Genomic DNA, 15,000 nt, shown 5'->3' on the forward strand with positions numbered 1-15,000 from the left:
CTTCAGCTTTGATCAGATCTGAGATCACCATCTGCTCGACCACCTGCTGAGCGATGCCTGGCAGCGTCTTCTGCTTCAGGTCCAGCAGCACGGCGCCTGGAAGCACAGCCATCGGTTTTATGAGGTAATAACTCCAGAGAGGTATAAATAACTCCAGAGAGGAACACATAACTCCAGAGAGGAACACATAACTCCAGAGAGCGGTACACATAACTCCAGAGAGAGGAACACATAACTCCAGAGAGGAACACATAACTCCAGAGAGGTACACATAACTCCAGAGAGAAGTACACATAACTCCAGAGAGAAGTACACATAACTCCAGAGAGAGGTACACATAACTCCAGAGAGGTACACATAACTCCAGAGAGGTACACATAACTCCAGAGAGGTACACATAACTCCAGAGAGGTACACATAACTCCCGAGAGGTACACATAACTCCAGAGAGAGGAACACATAACTCCAGAGAGGAATACATAACTCCAGAGAGAGGAACACATAACTCCAGAGAGGAACACATAACTCCAGAGAGAGGAACACATAACTCCAGAGAGAGGAACACATAACTCCAGAGAGAGGTACACATAACTCCAGAGAGGTACACATAACTCCAGAGAGTGGTACACATAACTCCAGAGAGGTACACATAACTCCAGAGAGAGGTACACATAACTCCAGAGAGGTACACATAACTCCAGAGAGGAATACATAACTCCAGAGAGGAACACATAACTCCAGAGAGGAACACATAACTCCAGAGAGGAACACATAACTCCAGAGAGGAACACATAACTCCAGAGAGGAACACATAACTCCAGAGAGGTACACATAACTCCAGAGAGGAACACATAACTCCAGAGAGGTACACATAACTCCAGAGAGGAACACATAACTCCAGAGAGGTACACATAACTCCAGAGAGGAATACATAACTCCAGAGAGGTATACATAACTCCAGAGAGAGGAACACATAACTCCAGAGAGCGGTACACATAACTCCAGAGAGCGGTACACATAACTCCAGAGAGGAACACATAACTCCAGAGAGGAACACATAACTCCAGAGAGGAACACATAACTCCAGAGAGCGGTACACATAACTCCAGAGAGGAACACATAACTCCAGAGAGGAACACATAACTCCAGAGAGGAACACATAACTCCAGAGAGCGGTACACATAACTCCAGAGAGAGGAACACATAACTCCAGAGAGGAACACATAACTCCAGAGAGGAACACATAACTCCAGAGAGAGGTACACATAACTCCAGAGAGAGGTACACATAACTCCAGAGAGGAACACATAACTCCAGAGAGAGGTACACATAACTCCAGAGAGAGGTACACATAACTCCAGAGAGAGGTACACATAACTCCAGAGAGGTACACATAACTCCAGAGAGAGGTACACATAACTCCAGAGAGAGGTACACATAACTCCAGAGAGGTACACATAACTCCAGAGAGGAACACATAACTCCAGAGAGAGGAACACATAACTCCAGAGAGGAACACATAACTCCAGAGAGGAACACATAACTCCAGAGAGAGGTACACATAACTCCAGAGAGAGGTACACATAACTCCAGAGAGAGGTACACATAACTCCAGAGAGGTACACATAACTCCAGAGAGAAGTACACATAACTCCAGAGAGAGGAACACATAACTCCAGAGAGGAACACATAACTCCAGAGAGGAACACATAACTCCAGAGAGCGGTACACATAACTCCAGAGAGAGGAACACATAACTCCAGAGAGGAACACATAACTCCAGAGAGAGGAACACATAACTCCAGAGAGGAACACATAACTCCAGAGAGAGGTACACATAACTCCAGAGAGAGGTACACATAACTCCAGAGAGGAACACATAACTCCAGAGAGAGGTACACATAACTCCAGAGAGAGGTACACATAACTCCAGAGAGAGGTACACATAACTCCAGAGAGGTACACATAACTCCAGAGAGAGGTACACATAACTCCAGAGAGGTACACATAACTCCAGAGAGGAACACATAACTCCAGAGAGAGGAACACATAACTCCAGAGAGGAACACATAACTCCAGAGAGGAACACATAACTCCAGAGAGGAACACATAACTCCAGAGAGAGGTACACATAACTCCAGAGAGAGGTACACATAACTCCAGAGAGGTACACATAACTCCAGAGAGAAGTACACATAACTCCAGAGAGAGGTACACATAACTCCAGAGAGGTACACATAACTCCAGAGAGGAATACATAACTCCAGAGAGAGGAACACATAACTCCAGAGAGAGGAACACATAACTCCAGAGAGGAACACATAACTCCAGAGAGGAACACATAACTCCAGAGAGAGGAACACATAACTCCAGAGAGGTACACATAACTCCAGAGAGGTACACATAACTCCAGAGAGGTACACATAACTCCAGAGAGAGGAACACATAACTCCAGAGAGGAACACATAACTCCAGAGAGGAACACATAACTCCAGAGAGAGGAACACATAACTCCAGAGAGGTACACATAACTCCAGAGAGGTACACATAACTCCAGAGAGGTACACATAACTCCAGAGAGAGGAACACATAACTCCAGAGAGGTACACATAACTCCAGAGAGGAACACATAACTCCAGAGAGGAATACATAACTCCAGAGAGAGGAACACATAACTCCAGAGAGGAACACATAACTCCAGAGAGGAACACATAACTCCAGAGAGGAACACATAACTCCAGAGAGGTACACATAACTCCAGAGAGAGGAACACATAACTCCAGAGAGGTACACATAACTCCAGAGAGAGGTACACATAACTCCAGAGAGGTACACATAACTCCAGAGAGGTACACATAACTCCAGAGAGGAATACATAACTCCAGAGAGGAACACATAACTCCAGAGAGGAACACATAACTCCAGAGAGGAATACATAACTCCAGAGAGGAACACATAACTCCAGAGAGGAACACATAACTCCAGAGAGAGGTACACATAACTCCAGAGAGGAACACATAACTCCAGAGAGGTACACATAACTCCAGAGAGGAACACATAACTCCAGAGAGGTACACATAACTCCAGAGAGGAATACATAACTCCAGAGAGGAACACATAACTCCAGAGAGGAACACATAACTCCAGAGAGGAACACATAACTCCAGAGAGGAACACATAACTCCAGAGAGGAACACATAACTCCAGAGAGGAACACATAACTCCAGAGAGGAACACATAACTCCAGAGAGGAACACATAACTCCAGAGAGGAACACATAACTCCAGAGAGGAACACATAACTCCAGAGAGGAACACATAACTCAGGTCCAAACTACGGCCCACGCACCATTTTGAATCGGCCCTCAGCTAATTAAAGAAGTATAATGGAATATGGCCCACAATTAAACTTTTCTTATATTGTACTGCAGTGAAAGTGTCACAGTGAGTGTCACAGTGAAAGTGTCACAGTGAGTGTCACAGTGAGTGTCACAGTGCAGTGTGAGTGTTTGTCCACAGGGGGCGTCAGAGGGCTCCTCACCGTGGGAGATGGTCTTCCGGAGCTCCAGCAGGGATCTGAAGGAGAGCGAGGCGATGTGAGGTCTCCCCCATCGCTCCGTCTCCTCCTCCACCTCTTCCTCAAACTTTATCCATCGAGCCGTCTCCCTCCACTGTAGCTCCTGGTTCCTGTCGATCACCAGCTCATTCAGCTCCACGAACACCTGCACACACACACACACTGCTTATGAGGACACACACACCGGGGACACACACACTGCTGAGAGACATACGCACACACCGCACACACACACACACACACACCACACACACACTGCTTATGAGGACACACACACCGGGGACACACACACTGCTGAGAGACATACGCACACACTGCACACACCTGACACACACACACCACACTGCTTATGAGGACACACACACCAGACACACACACTGCTGAGAGACATACGCACACACCGCACACACCTGACACACACACACCACACACACACTGCTTATGAGGACACACACACCGGGGACACACACACTGCTGAGACATACGCACACACTGCACACACCTGACACACACACACCACACACACACTGCTTATGAGGACACACACACCAGACACACACACACTGCTGAGAGGACATACGCACACACCGCACACACCTGACACACACACACCACACACACACTGCTTATGAGGACACACAAACCGGGGACAAACGCACACACACTGCTTATGAGGACACATACACCGGGGACACACACACTGCTTAGAGGACACACACCGCACACACCTGACACACACACACCACACACACATTGCTTATGAGGACACACAAATTGGGGACACACACACTGCTTATGAGGACATACACACACACACACACCGCACACACATAGCTGACACACACACACTGCTTATGAGGACACACACACCGGGGACACACACTGTTTATGAGGACATACACACACAACACACACACACCTGACACACACACACACACTGCTTATGAGGACATACACACCGGACACACACACACACCCACACTGCTTAGAGGACACACACACCGGGGACACACACTGTTTATGAGGACATACACACACAACACACACACACCTGACACACACACACACACACCACACACACACTGCTTATGAGGACATACACACCGGACACACACACACACACACACACACACTGCTTAGAGGACACACACACATTTGTACCATCCCTATAAAATGCGTCTCTTTTTTTATTTTTTTTATTTAACCAGATAAAAGCATTGAGATAAAATCTCATGCTCAAAGCTGACCTGGCCAAGAAGGCAGCAACGTGACACAGAACACAGACATATGAAATACAGAGAAAACGAAAGAGGAGAAGCAGTCCCTACATTGAGCACATAGGACAGTCAGAAAGGTGCTACTTATCACTGCAAGAGCAGCTGGAGGGAAGGACCTCAGACAACTTCAATCTAAAACAGGCTATAGAGACAAGTGCCCTCAGTTTGAGGCGTGATTGAAGGTCGTTCCAAGACCAAGGACCAGAATGAAAAAGACTCCTTTCTCCAGCCTCAGTCCGCACAGCAGGAACCTGGACCCGTATCCAGGCACCTGGACCCGTATCCAGGCACCTGGACCCGTATCCAGGCACTGGGTCTGAGGCTGTGAGAGTCACAAGCTGGAGCAGATCTGGCACAGATGGAGAGTGGAAGCTTTCCTGAAATGGCTTTCTACATGAATAAAAATGTAGCTCTAAAGTAGAGCTGCATTTTTCTGACGATCTAAAGAAAACAATCTCTATTTTTAATAATGAATTCATATGAAACGTCTCTGCAGATCCTCTCTCTGATCTGCTGCTTCTCTCTGTTCTATGTTAAGCTGTCATATAAGTCCTCTGAGACAGCTGTAAATAATAAGTGGAGGTTAAAACTCACGAGCTGAGTTTCCATGAATGGCACTGATATGGAAACGTCAGGATAAAAACATAATAAAACTGTGCACAAAAGATCTCCCTCTCTTGAGTTGATTCTACCCCACGGACCCGAGCTCGGGTCCGAAAATGCTATATATGTAGCAACAGTGCTATATCTGAAGTGTCATTCATGAAACTATTAATATTCCATACCCATCTGATCGGAGGAAACTTGGCTTACTGACGATACGAAAAAAAAAATTGTTTTCGAAAAAGAAGTCTCACAAGAAGCCTCTAAATGACCCCATGTCAAAAACGGGCAATTGCTATGTCTGCTCATAACTCACAAAAACGATCATTTATAATTCATCCTTTCCGCACAAACAACACATTTTCTGAAAGCTGAGATTCCACAGATTCCATGGGTGTACACCCCATCACTACAGGCACAACATTAACCGAGCTGGCAGCCACAACATAGCAAGTAAACAATATCAGTTTTCAAATCCCTGACAATAATTAGGTCTTACCTTGGCTGTTTTGTGATCAAAAGTTGTGTTCAAAGGAATAAAAACGCTGCTCAGGGTTAATCCAATGTCTCTTGTCACTTTAAAATGATTACTGAGAATCAATCCTTTCATTCACGGCAGAAGAGTAGGTCCAACGATTAACAGTCCGTGGCTTCAGCTGCGGGAGCTGCTTTTTACGCATAGCTCCCCCTACGCAGGCATGACGTATTTACGTAATTCTAACCCTAACTGCTACTCGATTCGATTGGCTCTAACGATTCAAAAAAGGTGTCAATCACCCAAATCGACCAATGGGTTCCAGAGATAGGAGTTTTCGTAAGTATAAATAAAGGCAATAGAGTTGATTTACGCACGACCCAGTCTTTGTACGCTGCATACTAGGCTATAGCGTAGCATAGCATGTCCCGCGGCGACAGGAGAGCAGAGAACGGCAGATCGATCAGCGAAACAGCAGGATTTGTTTTCTTTGTCTTCATTGTAACAATGGCAGCCAGAAAGAAGACTTTTTTGTCCGTCGAGGAGGCATTGGACATCGTATTTCAGGACTCTCCGTCGGAAGATAGTGATCTCGTCACGCACGAAGGGGACAGTAATGACTCTGATTATGAACCTCCGTCACCGGAAAGGTAATCTCTCTGTTTGTATCTATTACTTATTTATTTGATGTAAGAGTATTCATCTGTTTTTATCTTTTTGTTATTTATTTGGTGTAAGAGTGTATTCATCTATAGTAATTTCACACGTGACAATAACACGACGGCATCCATCTTGTGATATAATGTTCTTTCACACACTCAACAACAAAGAAGATGGATGCCGTTTCTTGTTCTTGTTGTTGAAAAATACAATGTTGAATTTAACACGGTATTACATTTCATTTAGCTGACGCTTTTATCCAAAGTGACTTACAACTAAATATATATATATATATATACACACGCATATATATATATATATATATATATATATACATATATATACATACATATATATATATACATATATATATATATATATATATATACATATACATATATATACATACATATATATATACATACATATATATATATATATATATATATATATATATATACACACATATATATGACAGACAGAATATTAATATTAAATATTGAACAGATTATATGAACCCCGTCTCACATAATTTACACGGTATACATTTTGAGTGATATAATGTTATTTCACACACTCAAAATTGATGTTCTGCTGTTGTTGTAGAGAAATTATTTCTGATTTGAGTTACATTTTTGAAAGTACAAGCCAGAGAATTAATCTATTTGTTTTTTCCACATTTGTTTTCACAGTGAGGAAGGCGATGAGGATATGGCTTCTGGATGCCCGAGTATTATGGGGAAGATGCCACCAAGGTCAGGAGGTACTGCAGGAGGTGCTCTGATGCTGGCAACTGAAGGGTGAAGACACCTGTGTACTGCAGGAAGTGTCAGGTCCCTCTGTGCTTCACTACCAAAAATAACTTTTACAGGGCATGGCATGACTTACTGGAGTAATACTGTAACATTCAGGGTTTGTATAAAGTTTTTTTTTTACCCAAAAAATGCTTGTTGTATAGTGTGTTGCTAATTTTTTTTTAATAAATCTGCTCCAGTTGGAGTCAAATGTTTCCTAAGTTTCCTCATTTTTATTGTGCAAGTAACATGCATCTCATGCAAAGAGGGAACTTCCCACACACTCCACACACACACACACACACCACACACACACACACTTAATTATTTTTATTTTTTTTTAACAATTTTTTTATTTTATTTTTTATGGAATGAATACCTATAGTGATAATTAAATGTTGTACAATGATTTTTACAGTCTGGTACCTGAAAAAGGTTAAATGGCACTGATGGAACCAAATGTACCCAAATGTGCCCAAAGCTTAGTCCGCTTGGACTTTTTTTTGCTAAATCTCTCTAAAAAGGTCAATTCTCACTTGTTTTGCCTCAATCTTGATACAGGGTACTTATTATGTTATACTTTGGATTCCTAAAGCTTTTAGGCTACTAACCCATCATTCAAGGGTGGTTTTCACTATAAGTAATGGGTTTTATTTGGGTGGAAACAAAAATGTACACTTTTTGACTATGTTCCATCTGGATTTACTCTGACACTGAAACATCTTTATTGATTCTGACACTTCTACATCCAACTCACAGATGTGACCTTGCTTTGATAAAAGAAATTATTCATATAACCCTTTTAGAAGTTAAGTTATAGTCCTTTGTTTTGGGCATGTCATTTTCGAGCCTGAAACCTGAAAAACAGGCTTGGGGCTTAAGAGGTTAAATGGATTTATAGCAGTTTTCCGGGTCGCTTTATGAGACCTGATCTCAGACCTGTATCTCCTCACATTCAGATGTAAAGACAGCGCAGCTTCAGAGAGGAACTGGTTTGGGTAAACATGATGTCCCGTTAATAAAGATATGTTCATTCTCATCATTGCCCAATACTCACAAAGTACAACTTGTTGAGCTGGGAAAATGTAATGAGATATGCAAATGCTGGCCTCATGTACAAAATAAGACACGGCCTCACCTCCACTCAGACATTTTATCACCATACGCACACCTGTAGGTCAACAAGAGCTGCACCCAGAGGAGACTGCGTTGCTCCATTAAGGAAGAGTTCACCAGCCAATCTTCTTTTTCTTTTAAAGCTGCACATCAGTGGAACTCAATCCCAGTAACGATTAGAAAACAAAACACCTGCAGTTTATTCAAATCTCATTTAAAAACATGGTTAGTGGAAAATCAGCTCTGTCAACACTGACACCATTTTAGGATGACTTTCAACATCTGTCCAGGACTGCACATGAAAAATAGCCTGTTGGCTAACTCTGGCACATTTCAGAAATGTTAATCCATGTGCACTGTCCCTGTCAAATAAATAAATTACTAAAATTACTAAAATTAAATATCCTGAATGAAACATTCACTCTCCCTTTCCATCAGCAGCTGATTTATTAATATAGCTTAATTCCCAGTAACAACAAGAGAGTCTCCTGAGGGTGAAATCTGTTTTTATATTTCTATCAACCGGTCTGACATGAACCCTTCCTGACTGACCTCCACTGGAACTGAACCACTCTGTGACCAGACCAAAGTGGACCAGAAACCAGAACCATATAATACACTGTATAGTTTTACGCACCTGGCTATAAACCTGATTCTGATGTCAAAACAAAGGTGAACTTCAAATTGTGACAAAATACATGTAAGGCTAAATGCTGTCAGAAGTGAAAGAGCTAAAGTGACCCGGCCTGGAGCAGGTTAACGAGCTCACCTGTCTGTGTCCACGCTTCAGATCCAGACCCACCATCCTGTAGACCCAACACACCGAGCCCAGAACACACACCTCCCACTTCACCTGCGTGTCTCACCTGAGTGTCTCTACCTGAGTATCTACCTGTGTGTCTCCACCTGTGTGTCTCTCCCTGTGTGTCTCCACCTGTGTGTCTCTACCTGAGTCTCTACCTGTGTGTCTCCACCTCTCTACCTGCGTGGCTCCACCTGTCCGTCACACAGGTAAAGTGAGCTCTGAATAAATCCAATTTGCCTCCCATTCTCCTCACAGCTCCAGGATTAACAGACTCTCAGCTCGTCTTTCGTCCTCTTTTATGACATTTCTATTGTTCAGTCGTCCAACAGCACAGAGTCCCATCAGGCCGAAAACACCCGAACCTGAAATCACCTGGACCTGAAATCACCTGGACCTGAAATCACCTGGAGCTGAATTCACCTGGAGCTGAATTTACCTAAATTTAAATCACCTCAACTTGAAATCTCCAGGGCCCAGGAGTTCAACACTTTGAATCCCTTTCTGATCAGATCAGATTTGGATTTTTGGGAGTTCAAAACCAAAAAACAGGATTAGGATCACTTTGATATCCGATCAGATCAGGAAATCCAATCCAAGCTTTAATCTGGATCAAATCTTCAAAATGGGTTCAAACCGACAACACAGGGTTGGGATCAGTTTGATCCCAAAACACTGGATTATCCTGATCCCACCAGAGGGGTGGATCTCCAGTGGATTACCAGAGCAACATGTACTGTACCATTTATTTAAAAATATGTTTCAATTAAAATTAGATGGCAAAGTTTGTTAACTGAAATAATACACCATGTTTAGCCTTCATGGGAAATACATTTTATTTTTCATTTTTTGGTCACGTTTGTGGTGGCCTATTTTGTTTTCAACCAAATGTTGATGACATAAATGTTTATGCTCATAAAAGTATCACAGCAAAGATTGTCAATCACAAATGTAATTTAGATTAAAGTAAAAATATGTTCAACAAAAAAAAGCCCATCTGTCATCACCTTTCAAAAGTAAGTTTGGACAATAGAAGTCTCTGCAATGTGGTCTCTTGTCTTCCTTGTATTATTCTTCATATCCACTAGATGGTGATAGGTAGGATTAAAGCACTGATATTCAGGATCTAGTCATCTTGAAAAATCGTAATCTGGATCAGACTGATCCTATCCTGAATTGCTTTGAACTCCAGGGACAAAATCTGGCCGACTTGTCTGATCCTGGATCACAAAAAATGGGATTTCAAAATTGGATTGGATCTGATTGAGATTAAAAGTGTCACCTGAAAAAATCACCTGAACCCTGAAATCACCTGGAGCTGAATTCACCCTGAACCCTAACCCTTAGATTAAAGTAAAAATATCTTCAACAAAAAAAAGTCCATCATCTGTCATCACCTTTCAAAAGTAATTGCAGACAATAGCATCTCGCCTTGCACCACCACTCAGTCTCTCATTTAGAGGGAAATCCATAGGTGGGCCTGATCATCAGCAGGTGCGAGGGGCTATGGGGGATCATCGATGTCAGAGAGGGGGACTCTGCGATGGACAGCGATATTGTGTAGTACAATACAAGCCAGTGTTATTTGGCATGCTCCTTGGGGTTCCACTCTCAGTTAGTTGAGGCATGCAAAACGCCTCTTCAGTACTCCATTCAAGCGCTCAATGGCACACCTTGTTCTTCCATGGGCATTGTTGTAGCGCATCTGTGAAGGAGTGTTGGCCGTGGGAAAAGGTGTCATCACCCATGGTAGGAGTGGGTAGGCACTGTCGGCTAATATAACTCCATCCGGCCTGTTGGTTTGGAATTCAGTGAAAGACCGGCTCTCTCTGAAGATACGTGCATCGTGGACTGACCCAGGCCATCTCACAACACAGTTGGTGATGGCAAGGTCAGCATCTCCCACAAGTTGCACATTGATGCTGTGCCTCCCTTTCCTGTTGACATATTCCCACTCCCTCTGACGAGGTGCTTGAATGTGTACATGGGTGCAGTCGATCACCCCAATGGTGTTGGACATGTCTCCCAGAAGAAAAAACTTCTGCTTCACTTTGGCAATCTGGCCATCAGTGGGAAAAGTCACAAAGTGATCCAGAAGGCGAGCCAGTGCATCAGACACAGCTGTCACCACTTCACCCACTGTTGTCCTGTGGACTCCCATGCTGTCAGCTATGACCTCATAGAATGTTCCACATGCGTAAAAGCGCAGGGCAATGAGGACCTGTTCCTCTACAGTCAGAGCATGACTCCGCAAGGTTCTGCACTGCAGTTGTGGCCTGACCAGATCAGCAATGTAGTTGATGTCATCAAGTCTAAATCGAAAAGGATTGTACAGTTCTTCTGTTGTGTACTGTTGGAGAGGTTTGGGGCGCTCGGTGTGGACCCTTTGGCGGTAGCCTCTCCTTCCAGCATGGAAGATGTGAACAATCCCTGCCATGACTGTGTTCTGACTGTTGTTTCAGTCAGTAGGCCTACATCAGTCTCTGAATAACAACTCATTGCAAATACACACCTGGAATGAATGTCCAGATTGGTTAGGGCCTGCGGTTAATTATGTAATTAATAGCAAGGCCAGACCTATACAACTAATTGCTGACCTGACCAAACCATTGAGTTGGAAAGATGGACAAAAAGGGGCCTAATTTTACATCTGCTGAGACCCATGCACTGCTGCTGGGTGTAAGGAACAATTATGACTCCATAGTTGGTAGCTTTAACAGAGAGGGTGGAGCGACTAAAGTAAAGAGCGGAATATGGATGGAAGTTACAGACAATGACAATGCCACAGGATCTGGACACAAGAGGATGGTGGACCAAGTGAAGTTGAGGTGGAAGAATTTGAAGCAGCAAGCTACCAAAGACCACAGCCAGGCTAAAAACCCCACAGACGGGTAACAAACCACATAAAAGGGGACAATACACAGATATGGTGCTTGATATCATTGGTGGTCAGCAGTCACCATCTTTACATGGAATACCAAACGTTGTACTGGATGGTGAGTCGCAGGTATGTGTGATTTTATCCTTGTTCCTATAGAACTACAATTATTATCTTGTATAATTGTTATTGTCATAGTACTACAATGGCTATATGTCTTACATAGCATCCTAGTACTACAATTTTCCAGGTTGCATGCTTGTGATCATCTTATTAAGGGGTATAAAGTATATTGATAAACTTTCATTTCAGGTCGTCAATGAACCTGATGTGACACACACCATTGAAGATGAGGTCCTCCTGACCCATGTGGATCCAGAAGCTGGACCTTCAGCCAGGCCTGATGACACACTGCAAGAGCCACCTCTAAAGAGAAAATGCAAGCGCACCAGAAAACCAGAGCAGAGGGATGATGCCTACGAGACTCTGCTGAGCCGTGACACGGAGAGAGACGATGCCTACGAGACTCTGCTGAGCCGTGACACGGAGAGAGATGATGCCTACGAGACTCTGCTGAGCTGTGACACGGAGAGAGACGATGCCTACGAGACTCTGCTGAGCCGTGACACGGAGAGGGACGATGCCTACGAGACTCTGCTGAGCCGTGACACGGAGAGAGACGATGCCTACGAGACTCTGCTGAGCTGTGACACGGAGAGGGACGATGCCTACGAGACTCTGCTGAGCCGTGACACGGAGAGAGATGATGCCTACGAGACTCTGCTGAGCTGTGACACGGAGAGGGACGATGCCTACGAGACTCTGCTGAGCCGTGACACGGAGAGAGATTATGCCTACGAGACTCTGCTGAGCCGTGAAACGGAGAGAGACGATGCCTACGAGACTCTGCTGAGCCGTGAAACGGAGAGAGACCATGCCTACGAGACTCTGCTGAGCCATGACACGGAGAGAGACGATGCCTACGAGACTCTGCTGAGCCGTGACACGGAGAGAGACGATGCCTACGAGACTCTGCTGAGCCGTGAAACGGAGAGAGACGATGCCTACGAGACTCTGCTGAGCCGTGACACGGAGAGAGACGATGCCTACGAGACTCTGCTGAGCCGTGAAACGGAGAGGGCAGAGATGCAGATCCGTCTGGCCGAAGAACAAATACAGCTGTGCCGGCTTCAGCAAACTGAAACCTCACTGAGAATTCAGCTCCTCAAAGCACGCCTGGATGATCCAGCTGCCTTTGAATGAATGCTTTATTGTTGTTACCCTAGTGGGAGTATTTTTTTAATTACAATTTCATTATGATTTGATGTCCTTTATGTATTTAAAAATATAATTAAACATTATAGATGTCTCTGCAATGTGGTCTCTTGTCTTCCTTGTATTATTTTTCATGTCCACTAGATGGCGATCGGTAGGAATAAAGCACTGATATTCAGGATCTAGTCATCTTGAAAAATCGTAATCTGGATCAGACTGATCCTATCCTGAATTGCTTTGAACTCCAGGGACAACATTTGGCCGACTTGTCTGATCCTGGATCACAAAAAATGGGATTTCAAAATCTGATCGGATCTGATTAAAAGCTTTGAACTCTTGGGCCCAGGACCTGAATTCACCTAAACTTGAAATCACCTGGACCTGAATTCACCTAAACTTGAAATCACCTGAACCCTGAAATCACCTGGACCTAAAATCACCTAAACTTGAAATCACCTGGACCTGAATTCACCTAAACTTGAAATCACCTGAACCCTGAAATCACCTGGACCTGAAATCACCTGGACCTGAATTCACCTGGACCTAAAATCACCTGGAGCTGAAATCACCTAAACTTGAAATCACCTGAACCCTGAAATCACCTGGACCTGAAATCACCTGGACCTAAAATCACCTGGACCTGAAATCACTTGGACCTGAAATCACCTAAACTTGAAATCACCTGGAGCTGAAATCACCTAAACTTGAAATTACCTGAACCCTGAAATCACCTGGACCTGAAATCACCTGGACCTAAAATCATCTGGAGCTGAAATCACCTGGACCTAAAATCACCTGGACCTAAAATCACCTAAACTTGAAATCACCTGAACCCTGAAATCACCTGGACCTGAAATCACCTGGACCTGAAATCACCTGGACCTGAAATCATCTGGACCTGAAATCACCTAAACTTGAAATCACCTGGACCTGAAATCACCTGGACCTGAAATCACCTGGACCTAAAATCATCTGGAGCTGAAATCACCTGGACCTAAAATCACCTGGACCTAAAATCACCTCGACCTGAAATCACCTAAACTTGAAATCACCTGGACCTGAAATCACCTGGACCTGAAATCACCTGGACCTGAAATCACCTAAACTTGAAATCACCTGAACCCTGAAATCACCTGGACCTGAAATCACCTGGACCTGAAATCACCTGGACCTGAAATCACCTAAACTTGGAATCACCTGGACCTGAAATCACCTGGACCTAAAATCACCTGGACCTGAAATCACCTGGACCTAAAATCACCTGGACCTAAAATCACCTAAACTTGAAATCACCTGAACCCTGAAATCACCTGGACCTGAAATCACCTGGACCTGAAATCACCTGGACCTGAAATCATCTGGACCTGAAATCACCTAAACTTGAAATCACCTGGACCTGAAATCACCTGGACCTAAAATCACCTGGACTTAAAATCACCTGGACCTGAAATCACCTGGACCTGAAATCACCTGGACCTAAAATCACCTGGACCTGAAATCACCTGGACCTAAAATCACCTGGGCCTGAAATCACCTAAACTTGA

General features: G+C 44.0%; 1 protein-coding gene across 1 annotated transcript in view; it reads right to left on the bottom strand.

The window, feature by feature from the left end:
• Positions 1–7: 7 nt before the first annotated feature.
• Positions 8–15,000, bottom strand: part of LOC117556516 (anion exchange protein 2-like) — a gene marked incomplete at its 3' end in the record, with an annotated part of 24,373 nt that continues 9,380 nt past the window's right edge. Inside the window, exons 6-7 of the mRNA XM_034231850.1 lie at positions 3,541–3,721; positions 8–96 (exon numbers count right to left, since the gene is read on the bottom strand). Of these exons, the coding sequence (XP_034087741.1) occupies positions 8–96; positions 3,541–3,721 (270 nt within the window). The remainder of the gene's footprint in view (positions 97–3,540; positions 3,722–15,000) is intronic.

The sequence above is a fragment of the Gymnodraco acuticeps genome, unplaced genomic scaffold (assembly GCF_902827175.1).
Source record: "Gymnodraco acuticeps unplaced genomic scaffold, fGymAcu1.1, whole genome shotgun sequence".
NCBI lineage: Eukaryota > Metazoa > Chordata > Actinopteri > Perciformes > Bathydraconidae > Gymnodraco > Gymnodraco acuticeps.